Source organism: Capricornis sumatraensis, chromosome 4, assembly GCF_032405125.1.
Source record: "Capricornis sumatraensis isolate serow.1 chromosome 4, serow.2, whole genome shotgun sequence".
NCBI lineage: Eukaryota > Metazoa > Chordata > Mammalia > Artiodactyla > Bovidae > Capricornis > Capricornis sumatraensis.
Window position 1 is genome coordinate 127,184,875 of NC_091072.1, and position 15,768 is coordinate 127,200,642.

A 15,768-nucleotide genomic window follows, 5' to 3' on the forward strand; every position below is an offset into this window, starting at 1 on the left:
ATGTTATTCTGGAAACCAGTAATCAAGAAATGTATTAATAATAGGAGCAAAAATTTATTAAGTCTTTAATATTATGGTAGACTTTGATTTAAGTGCTTTACATGTAGTAACTCATTTCAAAACAGGCCCATTTTACAGATGAGGACACAGCGTCTAGAAAGGTTGGTTAATTTACCCAAACTTAGAAGTCAGGAGGTTAAAGTATATGTATTTTCCAATTTAAATGACTACAATCAGTTTAACTTCCCTTAAATTCTTTCTGTGTTCCCAGATATGATTCTATAACAGACTCTTCCAGAAATGACATGAAGAGGAAATTTGCACTGACAATGGAATTTGTTGAAGAATACTTGAAAGAAGTTGTAAATCAGCCTTTTCCTTTTGGAGATAAAGAAAAAAACAAGCTGACATTTGAGGTAATTTCTTTTAAACAATTAATCTGTGAAGTTATTCACTTTACACTGTCTAAAATTAGGGACATTGAACATCAAAGATTTTTTTTCCCTCTAATATTTAGGATGTTTTGATCATTTGGTAGTTAAATTCCTGAAGGTATGATTCCCTCTGCCATTGATTAAAAGATAGATTTGATACTTTAATTATACCTGATATATAAAATATTTTATTTATAATTATGTTATATACTCTTTTCTTTGATTTTTTGATTTATTTGTGCAAACTTTATTGCATTTAATGGACAGAGAGTTTGCATATTTATGATATATCTTGCATATATTTAAAAAAATCTCCATTAAAGTGATGTTCTTAGCCTCATTAAACTAAATTGAAATTATAATATCACTTTGAGTAGATGGTGACAAAACTAGAGAGAAGATGCTGTTACCTGATACCTGGGGTATTAGGTACCTACTACTGATGTGTAACAGATTACCCCCTAACCTAGCAGCCCAAAGCAACAAGCATGATTATCTCATGTTTCTGTGGGTCAGAAATCTGGTGGTTCTGGATCAGGGTCCCTCATGAGGCTGTAAATCAAGCTGCTGATTGGGGTTACCGTCATCCGGGGTCAGATGATCTGCTTCTGAGTTCACTTGTGTGGTTGTACTTCCTTGCTGGCTATTGTCTAGACACCTCATTCTTCTTGCCATGTGGGCCTTTCCATAGGCTGCCTCAGTGTCCTCACAGCCTGGTGCCTAGCTTCCCCTGGGGTAACTATTTGAAAGAGAGAAAGGGCCCAAGATGGAAGTTGCAGTCTTCTATAACCTGAGCTTAGAAGTGTCTTGTCATCATCCTGCTGTATTTTGTTGGTGACACCGACTGAGCCTGGGGCAATGTGGAAGGAGACCCTGCGTTGGGGACCATCTTGGAAGCTGGCTGTCATGCCTAGTATGTCCTGTAGCATCCAGAAGACCATAAAGTGGCATAAAGAACGTGTATTTCTAGACAAATTTCATGGATAATATTCAGTTGTTAAAGTAATTCATTAATGTGACTGCTTATTAAGTGATATCCTACTGACTAAATAACTTAATATTTAAGCAAGAAGTCAATCATTCTAATGTAAACCTCATTTAACCACCCTGATACATCTAAAATCTGTCTTCTTGCTTCCCCTGCGGACTGTTCACCAGATACCTCATATTCCTGTCACATGGGCCTGTGATGGGGTTGATGAACTGGTCTTATTTGGATTTAATTCTAAACTTGATTAAATCAGAGGTTACTTTTGCAGGTATTAAATTCCTAGGTATTAATGAATTAGAAGAGGACTGCTGAAGGATATATTTCCTGTTGATTAGATAGAATTCTTTAAAAAATTTTTGAAGTATAGTTGATTTACAATATTTTATGAATTTTAGGTATATAACAGAATGAGTCAATATTTTTGTAGATTATACTCCACTGAAAGTTATTACAAAATAATGGCCATATTTCCCTGTGCTATAAAGTATATCACTTTTGCTTATGTATTTTATACATAATGGCTTGTACCTCTCAGTTTCCTATACCCGTATTGCTCCTCCCCACTTCCCTCTGCCCACTGGTAATCACTAGTTTGTTCTCCATATTTAGGCAGGGTTCTTTAAAATCTACCTTTCTATTAAATGAGACCATGTGAAAAAAAAAAAAAAGAATTAGACATAATTAGACATGTCTGCACAAACTTAGATAATAAAAATTCAGTGCTTATTTTTGTTCCTAATGTTTTTCTATTCTTTTCTACCCTTTTTCTTCTTTTTCTAAATTAGGTGGTTCACTTGGCTCGGAATCTTATATACTTTGGATTTTACAGTTTCAGTGAATTGTTAAGGCTAACAAGGACTCTTCTGGCGATCTTAGATATCGTCCAGGCCCCCATGTCATCATATTTTGAAAGACTAAGCAAATATCAAGATGGAGGTAAGAACTTTGGAGAAAAGTTATAATCTTTTCGGCATCACTTTGAGGTGAGATAAAGAACAAATCTGTCGAGTGGTTGTGAACATGTACCTGGTAATATATATGTGCACGTGGACCTTCATCCTGTGGATGCCAGGAGGCTAGATGTGCTAACATGCTTCTCTTTTTAATGAAAAGCTTTAAAAGACAACTTCATCAGATCAAGGAATTCCATCATGCTATGGTCAGTTCACTAGTGAAAATATTACGTGTTAAAAAACAAACACTTGAGGCTTCACTGGGGGTCTAGAGCCTAAGACTCCATGTTTCCTGCAAGGGGCCCAGATTTGATCCCTGTCAGGGAACTAGATCCTGTATGCTGCAATTAAGAGTTTGCATGTCACAGCTGGAGGAACCCCATACTGCAACGAAGAAGAGCCAGATTGAAAAAAAAAAAAAATTTGAGATCATCCTGGTGTGTGTCACGTGCTGGCTACTCTTCATAGCAGGGCAATAGAAAAATGTAGAGAATGGGTCCTGGCAGGGTCACACTAAAGAGGCAGTGGGTGCAAAGCCATTCATTACAGAGGCAGTACAGTACAGTGGGCAAGAGAGCGTGTGCTTTTGAGTCAGAGCGCCTGTGTTCCAATTCTGGATTGACCACTTTTTATTAACTTAGGCAAGGTACTTCTCCTCTCTAAGAGTTTCTTTTCTCTTTGAGATATGGTCATAAGGTCAGTTTTCATTCCAATCCCAAAGAAAGGCAGTGCCCAAGAATGCTCAAACTACTGCACACTTGCACTCATCTCACACACTAGTAAAGTAATGCTTAAAATTCTCCAAGCCAGGCTTCAGAAATATGTGAACTGTGAACTTCCAGATGTTCAAGATGATTTTAGAAAAGGCAGAGGAACCAGAGATCAAATTGCCAACATCCACTGGATCATCGAAAGGGCAAGAGAGTTCCAGAAAAACATCTATTTCTGCTTTATTGACTATGCCAAAGCCTTTGCCTCTGTGGATCACAATAAACTGTGGAAAATTCTGAAAGAGATGGGAATACCAGACCACCCGACCTACCTCTTGAGAAACCTATATGCAGGTCAGGAAGCAACAGTTAGAACTGGACATGGAACAACAGACTGGTTCCAAATAGGAAAAGGAGTACGTCAAGGCTGTATATTGTCACCCTGCTTATTTAACTTCTATGCAGAGTACATCATGAGAAACGCTGGGCTGGAGGAAGCACAAGCTGGAATCAAGATTGCTGGGAGAAATATCAATAACCTCAAATATGCAGATGACACCACCCTTATGGCAGAAAGCGAAGAGGAACTAAAGAGCCTCTTGATGGTGAAAAAGGAGAGTGAAAAGGTTGGCTTAAAGCTCAACATTCAGAAAACGAAGATTATGGCATCTGGTCCCATCACTTCATGGCAAATAGATGGGGAAACAGTGAAAACAGTGGCTGACTTTATTTTTCTGGGCTCCAAAACCACTGCAGATGGTGATTACAGCCATGAAATTAAAATATGCTTACTCCTTGGAAGGAAAGTTATGACCAACCTAGACAGCATATTGAAAAGCAGAGACGTTACTTTGTCAACAAAGGTCCGTCTAGTCAAGGCTATGGTTTTTCCAGTGGTCATATATGGATGTGAGAGTTGAATTATAAAGAAAGCTGAGCTCAGAAGAATTGATGCTTTTGAACTGTGGTGTTAGAGAAGACTCTTGTGAGTCCCTTGGACTACAAGGAGATCCAACCAGTCCATCCTAAAGGAAATCAGTCCTGAATGTTCATTGGAAGGACTGATGCTGAAGCTAAAACTCCAGTACTTTGACCATCTAATGCAAAGAGCTGACTCCTTTGAAAGGACCCTGATGCTGGGAAAGATTGAGGGCAGGAGGAGAAGGGGACGACAGAGGATGAGATGGTTGGATGGCATCACCGGCTCCATGGACATGGGTTTGGGTGAACTCTGGGAATTGGTGATGGACAGGGAGGCCTGGCGTGCTGCGGTTCATGGGGTTGCAAAGAGTAGGACACGACTGAGTGACTGAACTGAACTGAATGATAGTATCTGCCTCATGGTTTCCTTGTAAGAATTAAGTGAACGTATGCAACATATTCAAAGCACTTATAACAGTGCCTGGCTCATAATTCGATACAGTTTGTTTCAGATGGTGATTGTTTTCAGGTTGGATGCCCTGAAAATACCCTGTGGTATAAAATTGTTTGCGGAATGTATATTGAAGAGTGCATTTGGGATATATTACCTGTAAGGAAGTGAGGAAGGTAGGATTGGCATTTAGGATATACACCTGTAAGGAAGTGGAGAAGCTGAGCCACAGGGTGGTTACAGTTGTGGTCTTTGCTGATCCTACAGGGATCTCTGGAGCTGGGATGGTCCCTCACAGTGGTTACAAATTAAGGCAGAGAGCCTGGGCTTTGTATCCTCATATTAGCCAGCATTGATTGCTGGCTTCATCATAGAGAAGATGTGCAGCCTTCAGTAAGGCAGTTCCTTTTGGACAGTGGTCTCTCTTAGTGAGAAGCATGGGTACGAGAAGGCAGCAGCCATGACTGGCCAGCAACTGAGGATATAGATACCTCAGCTCTAAATAGGTGATGAGCGTGGAGCACAATGTATCCACTACAGAACCCACTGCAGGATTAAACAGTGAAGCCAGAAATCTAACTTCAAATATAGAGAAGAAATATCTGACAAAGAATGATAAAGTAGCTGAAGTAATTAATTGCCGCTGCTTAAATCTCAGTTCCTTCTACATCTGCCAAAAATTTGTACATGTCAATAAGAAGCAAATGAAACTTTATATATCCTTCACCTTCAGCCAAACTAGAAGATAGTATGAAATTATTTTAAGTAGAAAAATGACATCAGTTTTTAGTGGCGCTGCCTCACTCTTCCCACTGAGAGCTTATGTGGATAGTTAAGGGGTTCTGGAAAAATCAGGTGAAAGAGACTATGTGAAAATCATCTATAGAAGGAATTCCCTGGCGGTTCTGGTGGTTACAACTCTACACCTTCCACTGTGGTGGAGAAGGAGGGTGTCGATCCCTGGTCAGGGAACTAAGATCCTGAAAGCCATGTGCGGTGCGCCACACCCATCTCCCCCCACCAAAAAAAAGGAAATCACTGTTAGAAAGAGAAGGTCTATCCTAAGGATGAAAAATATTGAAAGAGAATCCAGAATCCAGATAGATAAGAACTCTGAATAAAGAGGAATGAACTTGAAAGGACACAGGGAGCAGTTGTGGAAAACTAGAGGTGAACAGGTTAAAAGTAAGACAGAGGCACCCTTTGGACTCTTGTTGGTGAAAGGGAAAAGAAACAAGGTGGGGAAATCTGGAATACCACAAGATAAAATAAAATTGAAGAAAATAATCTCTACAGCCTCCCAACAAAGGCCAGCCTTTAAAGAAACTGTATTTCATGACTCGGACAGGAGAGGGTGCCCTTGAGCTAAAGATCATGTGAATCAGCCCACGTCACCTTGTCCATGAAATGCAGAGATGTAATCAATTGTCATCTGTATGAAAGGACTATAAGATCAAAACAGAATGGAGAATCAAAACATTTCAGTTGATGGAAATTTCTCTCAACATCAACCGTGAAAGAGAAGAGAATTCCAACATGATACTCTCAACTGAATTAAATACCTTCAAATATGAAAACATAAACATATGATAGACACCTTGAATCATAAATCCAAGAACTAAGGTTAGAAATGGACAAAAAAAAAAGCCCAGTAAGAAATGAAATGAAAGTTGATTGGACTCATAAAGGAGAAAGACTTTATTATTATTATTATTAGAAATAACAGACTGAATTATACAATATCAAAGGGAGAATAGATTTGATTGGAAGTGTAGGAAGCACCATTGAAAAAAGGCAGAACAGTAATGAGAATGTTCCTGCTGCTGCTGCTGCTAAGTCGCTTCAGTCGTGCCTGACTCTGTGCGACCCCAAAGACGGCAGCCCACCAGGCTCCCCCGTCCCTGGGATTCCCCAGGCACGAACACTGGAGGGGGTTGCCATTTCCTTCTCCAATGCATGAAAGTGAAAAGTGAAAGTCAAGTCACTCAGTCGTGTCCAACTCCCAGCGACCCCATGGACTGCAGCCCACCAGGCTCCTCTGTCTGTGGGATTTTCGAGGCAAGAGTACTGGAGTGGGGTGCCATTGCCTTCTCTGAATGAGAATATTAAGTAGGTAAAAAAGAACAAGTGAAAAAGTCAGTGAGAAAATTGTTGAAATGGAAGAAAGCAAAGAGGAGCCATCGTGTGAATAATTGGAGTCCTTGTAAAAGAAACGTGAAACAGTGAACAGACCTGAGAGTTAAAATTCCAATCCAAGAAAACATTCTGTAGCTAAAAGAAAACCTGAACTATGCATGTGGGGCTGTACAGAATGGTGATCTCCAAGACTCATGACGGAATAAATGATTACAGAAACTATTACGTATAGTATGCATTCAGAGAGAGTGATGGTGGGGGCAAGGAAGCAGTATGAAAGCAAATGGAGAAATAAAGTAGAGATGCTTCCTGGTGTGATGTTTTTACAATATCCAGTTTACTTTACACCAGACCATCCTTTAAAAACTTAAAAATTGACTTTGACTTTTGTTCTCAGTGCTGATAATCTGTTTTCAGAGTTTAATCCTAAAGAAAAGTGTTTGAATCCCTTGGAAAATTGCTAGTATCTTGTATGGACTCTCCACTGTTTTATGCATGTCTGCCCTCTGAGAGACATCTTTTTTTTACTCTTTCCAATATTTTATAATTCTCATATTTTCTCACGGGCTCCATTCACCTCTGGATACCTTACTCATTTTATCAGCTCTATGAGAACCACTAATTAAATTGCTCAGTAAATTCTCACTGAGTAACTATTACTGAGCAAGTGTTGTCTATCAGACACTATTCTAGTCACTGGGAAAAATGAGGAACAGGATGCAGTCCCTAGCCTAGACAGAACAGACACCAAATAGGCATAATCCCACCCCTCTCCCTACAGGGGGAGATAGGCAGATCATAAGTGAACGTACACTGCTGTACTGAATAACACTATGGACAAAAACCAACTAGGACAATGTGGAGTATGATGAGGAGGGGACAGGCAGTTACTTTTAGCTAAAATGGATTTTTAAAAAATTGAAGTAGAGTTGATTAACAATGTTGTGTTAGTTTTATGTATACAGCAAAGTTATTTAGTTAACGTACAGATATATTGTTTTGTTTTCAGATTCTTCTCTCTCACAGATTATTACAAAATACTGAGTATAGTTTCCTGTGCCCTACAGCAGGTCCTTGTTGTTTATCTGCTCTATGTATGGTAGTTTGTATATGTTAATTCCAAACTCCTAATTTATTCCTCACCCTATTCACCTTTGGTAGACATGCTTGTTTTTTACATTTGTGGGTCTATTTATGTTCTGTATATGAGTTTATTTGTATCTTTTTTTAGATTCCACACATAAGTGAGATCATATGGTATGTCTTTCTCTGCCTCACTTATTTCACTTGGTATATAATCTGGGTCCATCCATGTTGTTGCATGTGGCATTATTCCATTCTCTTTTCTGGCTGCGTAATAATTCATTGTACACATGGACCACATCTTCTTTAGCCATCCGTTGATGGACATTTAGATTGTCTCCATGTCTTGGCTATTGTAAATAGTGCTGCTATGAAATTAGGGTGCATTTATCTGTTAAAATTATAGTTTTCTTCAGATATACGCCCAGGAGTGAGATTGCAGGATCATAGGATAGCTCTGTTTTCAGTTTTTAAAGGAACTTCCATACTATTTTCCATAGTGGCTGCACAATTTCCATTCCTACCAACACTGTCGCAGGTTCCCCTTTCTCAACATCCTCTCCAGTATTATTTGTAAACTTCTTGATGATGGTCATTCTGACCTGTGTGAGGTGATACCTCATTGTAGTTTGGATCTGCACTTCTAGCTAGTGAATTGAACTAGCTCTCAGACATTTGAGCGGAGACCCACATGCATCAGGAGAGAGAGCCCTGAGGCAGAATGAGCTTGATATATGTGCATATCAAGCAGGAAGGCCATTTTGGCTGAAGTAAAGTGAGGTTAGGGCCAACATAGGATAAGAGGTTGGAGAAGCTCAGATTGTAGAGATTATTACACCCTCAAATTGGAATTGTGTTCTGAGTTGGATGAGCAACTTAAGAGGATTTTAAGAAGGGAACAATATGATTTGATAACTTTGGCTGCTGAGTGGACAGTCGTGAACATCTGTGTGGACATAAATGTTGGAAAGACTATAGAAAGGAGGCTATTTCAGGATTGGGTGATGGTGATGGACTAGGATAGAAGGTAGAGAAGTGGTTGATATTAGAGTGGGGCAGTCCTGACTGATAGGACTTCATGAGAATGGGGAAGAAGGAAGAGAATCAAAGATTATTCCAGGGGTTTGAAAGCAGCTGGGTAAATGTGGTACTGTTTATTGAGATAAGGAAGAATAGCAGGTCAGTGAGACTGTAGGGACAATCAGGAATTCCTGTTTGGGTACCTCAGGTCTGAAATGACTATTGTGAATCTCCTGGTGATGTTATAGTTGGATATGTGAATTAACTTAGGGTGTAGTCATGGTAGGAAATAGGAATGTGAGAATCAGCACACAAGAGCCATTCAGAATATCAGACTGAATATAATCAGCTAGAGTGACTGTTGATTGGGAAGATGATGTCCAAAGATTGAATCATGGATGTGCCAACATTGAACAATGAGATAGCGGAGGAGCCAGCAAAAGAGACTGGGACAGAGTGCCAGCAAGTAAAGAGGAAGACCAGGAGAATGCAATGTCTTAGAAGCCAAACAAAAAGTTATTTTAATTGTTTGTTGGCTTATATAATGTACTTCCTAGATAACCTGTTCATTGAGTAGTTTATGTGCTCAGTGGTTTTATGGGATTACCTTTCATGTCATGTGACTTGGGCTTAACCTTGTGTTATTCCATTAATGAAATATGAAACACCATAATTCTATTGTAGTATAAAAAAGTGATTCATGATAGTTTTTATCAGCCAATTATAGTTTTTCTAAGAAACTTTTTGTCGTGTTGGTAAGAAATACTTATACGTGTTCTACATGAACTGAGATTCAGAGGTCTTCCTTTTGAGACTGGTGTGGTGTGTAGAATGGTGTCTCTTCGTTAGGGAAACACATTTTCTTAATTTGTGGTAAGGGTTTGTGCATTTTGCCTAGATTTTTGGAATCTGAACCAATATGTTTGTCCCCCTATTTAGTAGTAAGTATTCTAGAAATCTGTTGTTCTAGTTCTTGGTGTATTAAAATCAGTTTGAATTTAAGGATGATAGTTTGATTTCTTCTTTTGATATTTGCAAATCAGAAGGTAAATTATTTCTTTTATGCATTCCTATTATTGGATACATAATTTAAGCTGTAGGAAAATATAGTTTGTTGTTAAGCATCTTTTGATAATAATGACAATTTTACTTACTACACACAATACCTCTGAGAGAATTTATTATGATTAGCTTTTTTCGTTTCTCTCAACTCAAAAAGTCCTTCTCAGGGAATTATTTCTGCTTTTAGTAGCATTAACTGTTTATTTAATAGCATTATCTTGACACATATGGAAGGACAGTGCTTTCATAGTGTGCTGTGCTCGGTCACTTCAGTTGTGTCTGACTCTTGGCGACCTCATGGACTGTAGCCCATCAGGTTCCTCTGTCCATGGAATTTAATGAGGAAGAATACTGGAGTGTGTGTCATTTCCTCCTCTAGGGGATCTTCCTGACTCAGGGATCGAACCCACGTCTCCTAGTTCCCCTGCATTGGCAGGTGAGTTCTTTACAACTGCTGCTGCTGCTAAGTCACTTCAGTCGTGTCCAACTCTGTGCGACCCCAGAGATGGCAGCCCACCAGGTCCCCCGTCCCTGGGATTCTCCAGGCAAGAACACTAGAGTGGGTTGCCATTTCCTTCTCCAGTGCATGACAGTGAAAAGTGAAAGTGAAGTCGCTCAGACTAGCGCCACCTTATTTAGATCTCTTTGGAGCTTATCTATATTTGTAAGACAAGAAAAGATACTATACTTTTGTCAATATTGCCTTGAGATACATTTGAAAAAGTGCATATGTGGCTTTCACTTACAGTACATAAAATAAGAAAGAAGGTACCTCACAGGGATACATCGTTTGTTCATAAATGTTGCCAATATGCAAATATAATGAAATTGTGCCTGGAGTCCCCAGTTTTGTAAAAGAAAAATTTTTTAAAGTACCAATATAGGAAAGCATATTCAGGGAGATTAATTAACTTGCCTAAGATTCATTAGTAAGTTAGTAGCATTGCTAAGAATTAAAGTGCAAGAAATTAGTCTTCCTATCCTTTGCACTGCTACATTGTTTATTAGTCCAATGAGCTAATACTTCAGAAAAATTCTTATTGAGGTTAGAATTGTGTTCCATAATTTTTTTAAAGTTAGCATTTCTGTAGGGGCTCAGTCTTATAGATATTCTTTAAGTTAAGTAAACAAAATAGAGGTTAAAGGTAATTTTTAAAATAAAAATAATAAAATCAGGACAAAGCAACATCGTGTGCTTCTAGATGTGATGTCCTAAGAAGGGCACAGCATTGCCTATTTCAAATTTCTGATAAACATTCATCATCTCCATCTGATCATGAAGAAATATGAGGCAGATACAAATGATGGGGTATTTTATAGAATAATTGGCTTGAATGTTTCAAAAATGGCAATGTTACAAAAGATGAAGGTTGAAAAACTGTTTCAGAATAAAAGAGATCAAAGAAATATGACAACTAAATAGAATATGTGGTGTATCAAGAAAATTATTATCTACAGAAGACATTATTGACACAGTTGGTAAAATTTGAATATGGATTGTATATTAGGTTGTAGTGTTGTATCAGATTTTCTCATTTTTCTAATTGTACTGTGGATATGTAAGAGAATCTAGTTGTTTTTAGCAAACAGCTGAAGAATTGAGAGTTAAAAAGGCTATGATGTCTGGAACTAACTCTCAAATAGTGCAGGAAAGATTGTGTGTGTGTGTTTTTGTGCGTGAGAGAGAGAGCAGAGAGAAAGAAAGAGAGGATGCAAATGTGGCAGAATTTGTGAATCTGATAATTTTGATCAGAGGGTGTTATGGGAGTTCTTTGTACTATTCTTGCCACTGTTTCCATAAATTTGAGAGTATTTCAAAACAGAAAAGTTAATGACTTAGATAATTAGCCAAGTAGGAAAATGATTTATTGTATGTAAGATGACACTTCAAACTTAACAGCATTATCCTGCAACTTTTCTGGGAGCTGTGTTATTATAGCTGAATTCTATTAGGCTATAAATTCCTTAAAAAGTCGTCTTAGACTCTATAAATTCTTAGCAAAAGAAGCAAGAGAGAACACATTTCTGGAATTTCCAAAGGTGGAGACAGGATTGTCAGGCCTGGGAAAAATTCCTGTGGTACAGAGTGAGACTGAGGTTGATGCCAGAAAGGAAATCCCAGATTACGGGAAGTACCTGGGGAAAAAAAAGAGTCGTTATTCTAAAGGAAAAGTCAGGGAGCCATAGCAGTGTTACCACATTACAGTACCTGGTGTAGCATCCTCTTGTCTTTTATATTAAAATGGTTTGGATTCTATTTTCTTATTTTTAATTGGAAATCATTTGCAAAGCACAGTTTTCTAAAAGTAGGAGACAATTTTATAAGCACGGTGGCTAGACAAACCAGCTCTTTCAAGTAAAAGATAACAGATTTCTTTTCTCATAATGTGTCTGGAAAATTCTGTGCAATAGAAATATGTCTTTTTTTTTTTTTTTTTAATCCTTTTGATCTACTTACCACTTAGGAATTCTGCTCCGCCGCAGTTAGGGTTATACATTCAGAGACACATGTCTCGTCATTGTTTGGCAGGTCAGACACAGGGGAGCGGAAGAAGAGGCGTGTCGAGAAGGTGAAGGTTTCCAGTTCCGGTTCCGGTTCCAGAGTTCCAGTCCTTGCTGGCCTCAGTGGCGCCTGTCTTAAATAGGGTGTGCACACCGCACTCTTGTGTTTTTCTGGGAAATCCTGTAGGCTTTGATGCCAGTGATTAGTGTTTGAGGTGATGGGGTTGGCTGCCTTGTAAAGTGGCAGTTACAGACGTTTTCCTCTTCTGGGTTCCTGGTTACAGTTCAGCCCTTCTTATCGCTGGGAGTTGCCCTTGAGCTGGTCGGGGGTCTGAATCTAGCCCCCAGGCTGTGACAACGGATCATCACAGTGGCTTTTGGTTGGCATGCGCAGCTGCTCGGCATTTTGGTGCCCTAGAGGTGGTCCATTCAGAAAATTGGAGGCATACTCACATGGAGACAGAGGGGGCTGGCACTTCCCTGCCCTTTCCTGTGGTGAGGGAGAAGACTCTCATCTTCAGAACCATCAGCTAGCAACCTTTTAGCCGTTATGTACTCACTTAGGAAAAGAAGTATTGTTTTCAAACAAATGTATTCACTCCCAGCAGGCTATGTTGTTCATTCAGTTTGCTTTGCCTAATACCTATCATTTACTCAGTGATTTAAAATGCACAGACACCATTCGGTGTAATTGATCTTTTGGGTCGAAGGATTATGTCAAACAGTGCTCTTCTTTGCCATGTCCATAAGTTGAAAGCAAACCCTTAGACAGGCTGATAAACTGGGTATTTTCAATATGCTTGTGAAAGTACAGTTCGTTTAAAAAATTATTCATCTCTCTTTCTGCTTGCTGAAGGATATACAATCCGAAGATTGGTACTGCCACAGGCATGCCTGCTTTTAGTGCACTTAGCTTTACTGAGCTTTACAGGTAGTGCATTTCTTTATAAATCGAAGGTTTGTGGAAACCTGGTCCAGCAAGTGTGCTGGAGCCATTTGCCCCACAGCAGTGGTCACTTTGAGTCTCTGTGCCACATTTTGATAGTTCTCCCAGTACTTCAAACTTTTAAAATTATTAGTATTTTTGTTGTGATGATCTGTGATCTTTGATGCTCTCTTGTAGTTGTTTTGAGCCACTACTAACTGTACCCATGTAAGCTGGCCAACTTAATCAATAAATGTTGTGTGTTCTGACTGCTCCACCAACTTGCCATTCCCCATCTCTCTTCCCCTCCTTGGGCCCTCCTTTTCCCCTGAGACACATATATATTGAAATTAGACCAAATTAACCATAAAGTGGCCTTTATGTGTTCAAGTGAATTGTAAGAGTTGCACATCTCTCACTTTAAATCAAAAGCTAGAAATGATTGCACTCAGCGAGGAAGTCATGTTGACAAGCCGAGATAGACTGAAAACTAGACCTCTTGCACCAGTTATTCAAGTTGCGAATGTAAAGGGAAAGTTCTTGAAGGAAATTAAAAGTGTTAACTTCAGTGAACACCTGAACGGTAAGCCTTATTGCTGATATGGAGAAAGTTGTGTAATGGTCTGGTTAGAAGATCAGACCAGCCATAATAATTCTTTAAGCCAAATCCTAATCCAGAGCAAAGCCCTAACTCTCCCCAATTCTCTGGAGGCTGAGAGAGGTGAGGAAGGTGCAGAAGAAAAGTTTAAAGCTGGACAACTCTGGTTCATAATGAGGTTTAAGGGAAGAGGCTGTGTGTATAACGTAGAGTACAAGATGAAGCAGCAAATGCTAATGTAGAAGCTGCCGCAAGTTATCCAGAAGATCTAGCTCAGATAACTCATCAACGTGGCTACACTGAACAACAGATTTTCAATGTAGGTAAAACAGCCATCTGTTGGCAGATGTTATCTTTGACTTTCATAGCTAGAGAGGAGAAGTCAATGCCTGTCTTCAGAGCTTCAGAGAACAAACTAACTCTCTTGTTGGGGGCTAATGCAGCTAGTGACTGTAAGTTGAAACCAGTGCTTTCTTACCATTCTGAAAGTCCTAGAATCCTTCTGAATTTTGTGGTGTCTACTCTGCTTGTACTCTATAAATGCAGTAAAAAGGCCTGGATGATAGCACATCTGTTTACACCATGGTTTACTGAATATTTTAAGCCCATTGCTGTTCAGAATAAAAAAGATTTCTTCCAAAATATTACTGCTCATTGACAGTGCACCTGGTCACACAAGAGCTGTGATTGGGATGTACAACCAGATTAATGTTGTTTTCATGCTGCTAACACAACATCCATTCTGCAGCCCATGGATCAGGGAATAATTTTGACTTTCAAGTCTTATTATTTAAGAAATAAATTTTATAAGACTATAGCTGCCTTAGATAGTGATTCTCCTGATGAATCTGGGCAAAGTAAAATGAAAATCTTCTGGAAAGACTTCTCATTCTAGATTTCATTAAGAACATTTGTGATTCATGAGAAGAGGTCAAAAAACAGGAGTTTGGAAAAAGTTGATTCCAGCCCTCAGAAATGACTTTTAGGGGTTCAGAACTTCAGTGGAGAAAGTCCCTGCAGATGTGGTATAAGTAACAAGAGAACTGGAAATGGCATCTGATGATGTCACCAAATTGCTAAAATCTCACATTAAAATTTGAACAATCGAGGAGGTGTTTGTTATGAGCAAAGAAAGTGGTTTTCTGAGATGGAATCCACCTCTGGTGAAGATGCTGTGAAGATTTTTGGCATGACAATAGAAGATTTAGAATATTACATGAACTGAGTTGGTAAAGCAGTTCAGAGAGGACTGAACCCAACTTTGAAAGAAGTTCTCCTGTGGTTAAAATGCTGTCAAACAACTACAGAGAAATTGTTCATGAAAAGAAGTCAATTGATGGAGCAAACTTTGTTGTCTTATTTTAAGAAATTGCCACAGCCACCCCAGCCTTTAGCAATTCTGATCACTCAGCAGCCATCAGCATCTCATTGTGACAAGACTCTCCACCAGTGCGAAGATTACAACTTGCTGAAGGCTCAGGTGACAGCAGTTTTTAGCAATAAAGTGTTTTTAAATGAAGCTATGTATGTTGTGTTTTTAGACATAGTGCTGCTGTTCACTGAATGGACTAAACCATGGTGGAAACATAACTTTTACACGCAGTAGGAAACCAAAGAGATTTCCTGTGACTCACTTTTATTGCACTGTATGATTTATGGTTGGAGGTCTGGAATGGAACCTGCAGCATCTCTGAGGTCTGCCGGTACTGATGTGATTAATTAAGATCACTTATTACAGGTGGTTGTGTATATACTGTTCTACTTGAGAGTCATTTAAATAGTTGGGACAAATGTGAATCCTACTTACAACATTCTTCTAAGAGTGACATAGCATGTTAACTCGGAAAATTCTATAATCTGTTCAAATAGAACTTCACACAGTCTGGAAATGGTTTAGGTCTAATTTATTATTTGGTTAATTTATTATTTGGTTATCCTGTTGGTATCCTTTAATTTGTCTGTTTGCTTTTGAATGGAACTAG

At 38.9% G+C, this 15,768-nt stretch overlaps 1 protein-coding gene across 3 annotated transcripts in view; it reads left to right on the top strand.

The window, feature by feature from the left end:
* ITPR2 (inositol 1,4,5-trisphosphate receptor type 2) overlaps positions 1-15,768 on the top strand; it is a 598,268-nt gene that overhangs the window by 197,415 nt on the left and 385,085 nt on the right. For all 3 annotated transcript variants that reach the window (XM_068970194.1, XM_068970196.1, XM_068970195.1), the window contains exons 20-21: positions 272-416; positions 2,211-2,361. In XM_068970194.1, the coding sequence (XP_068826295.1) occupies positions 272-416; positions 2,211-2,361 (296 nt within the window). The remainder of the gene's footprint in view (positions 1-271; positions 417-2,210; positions 2,362-15,768) is intronic.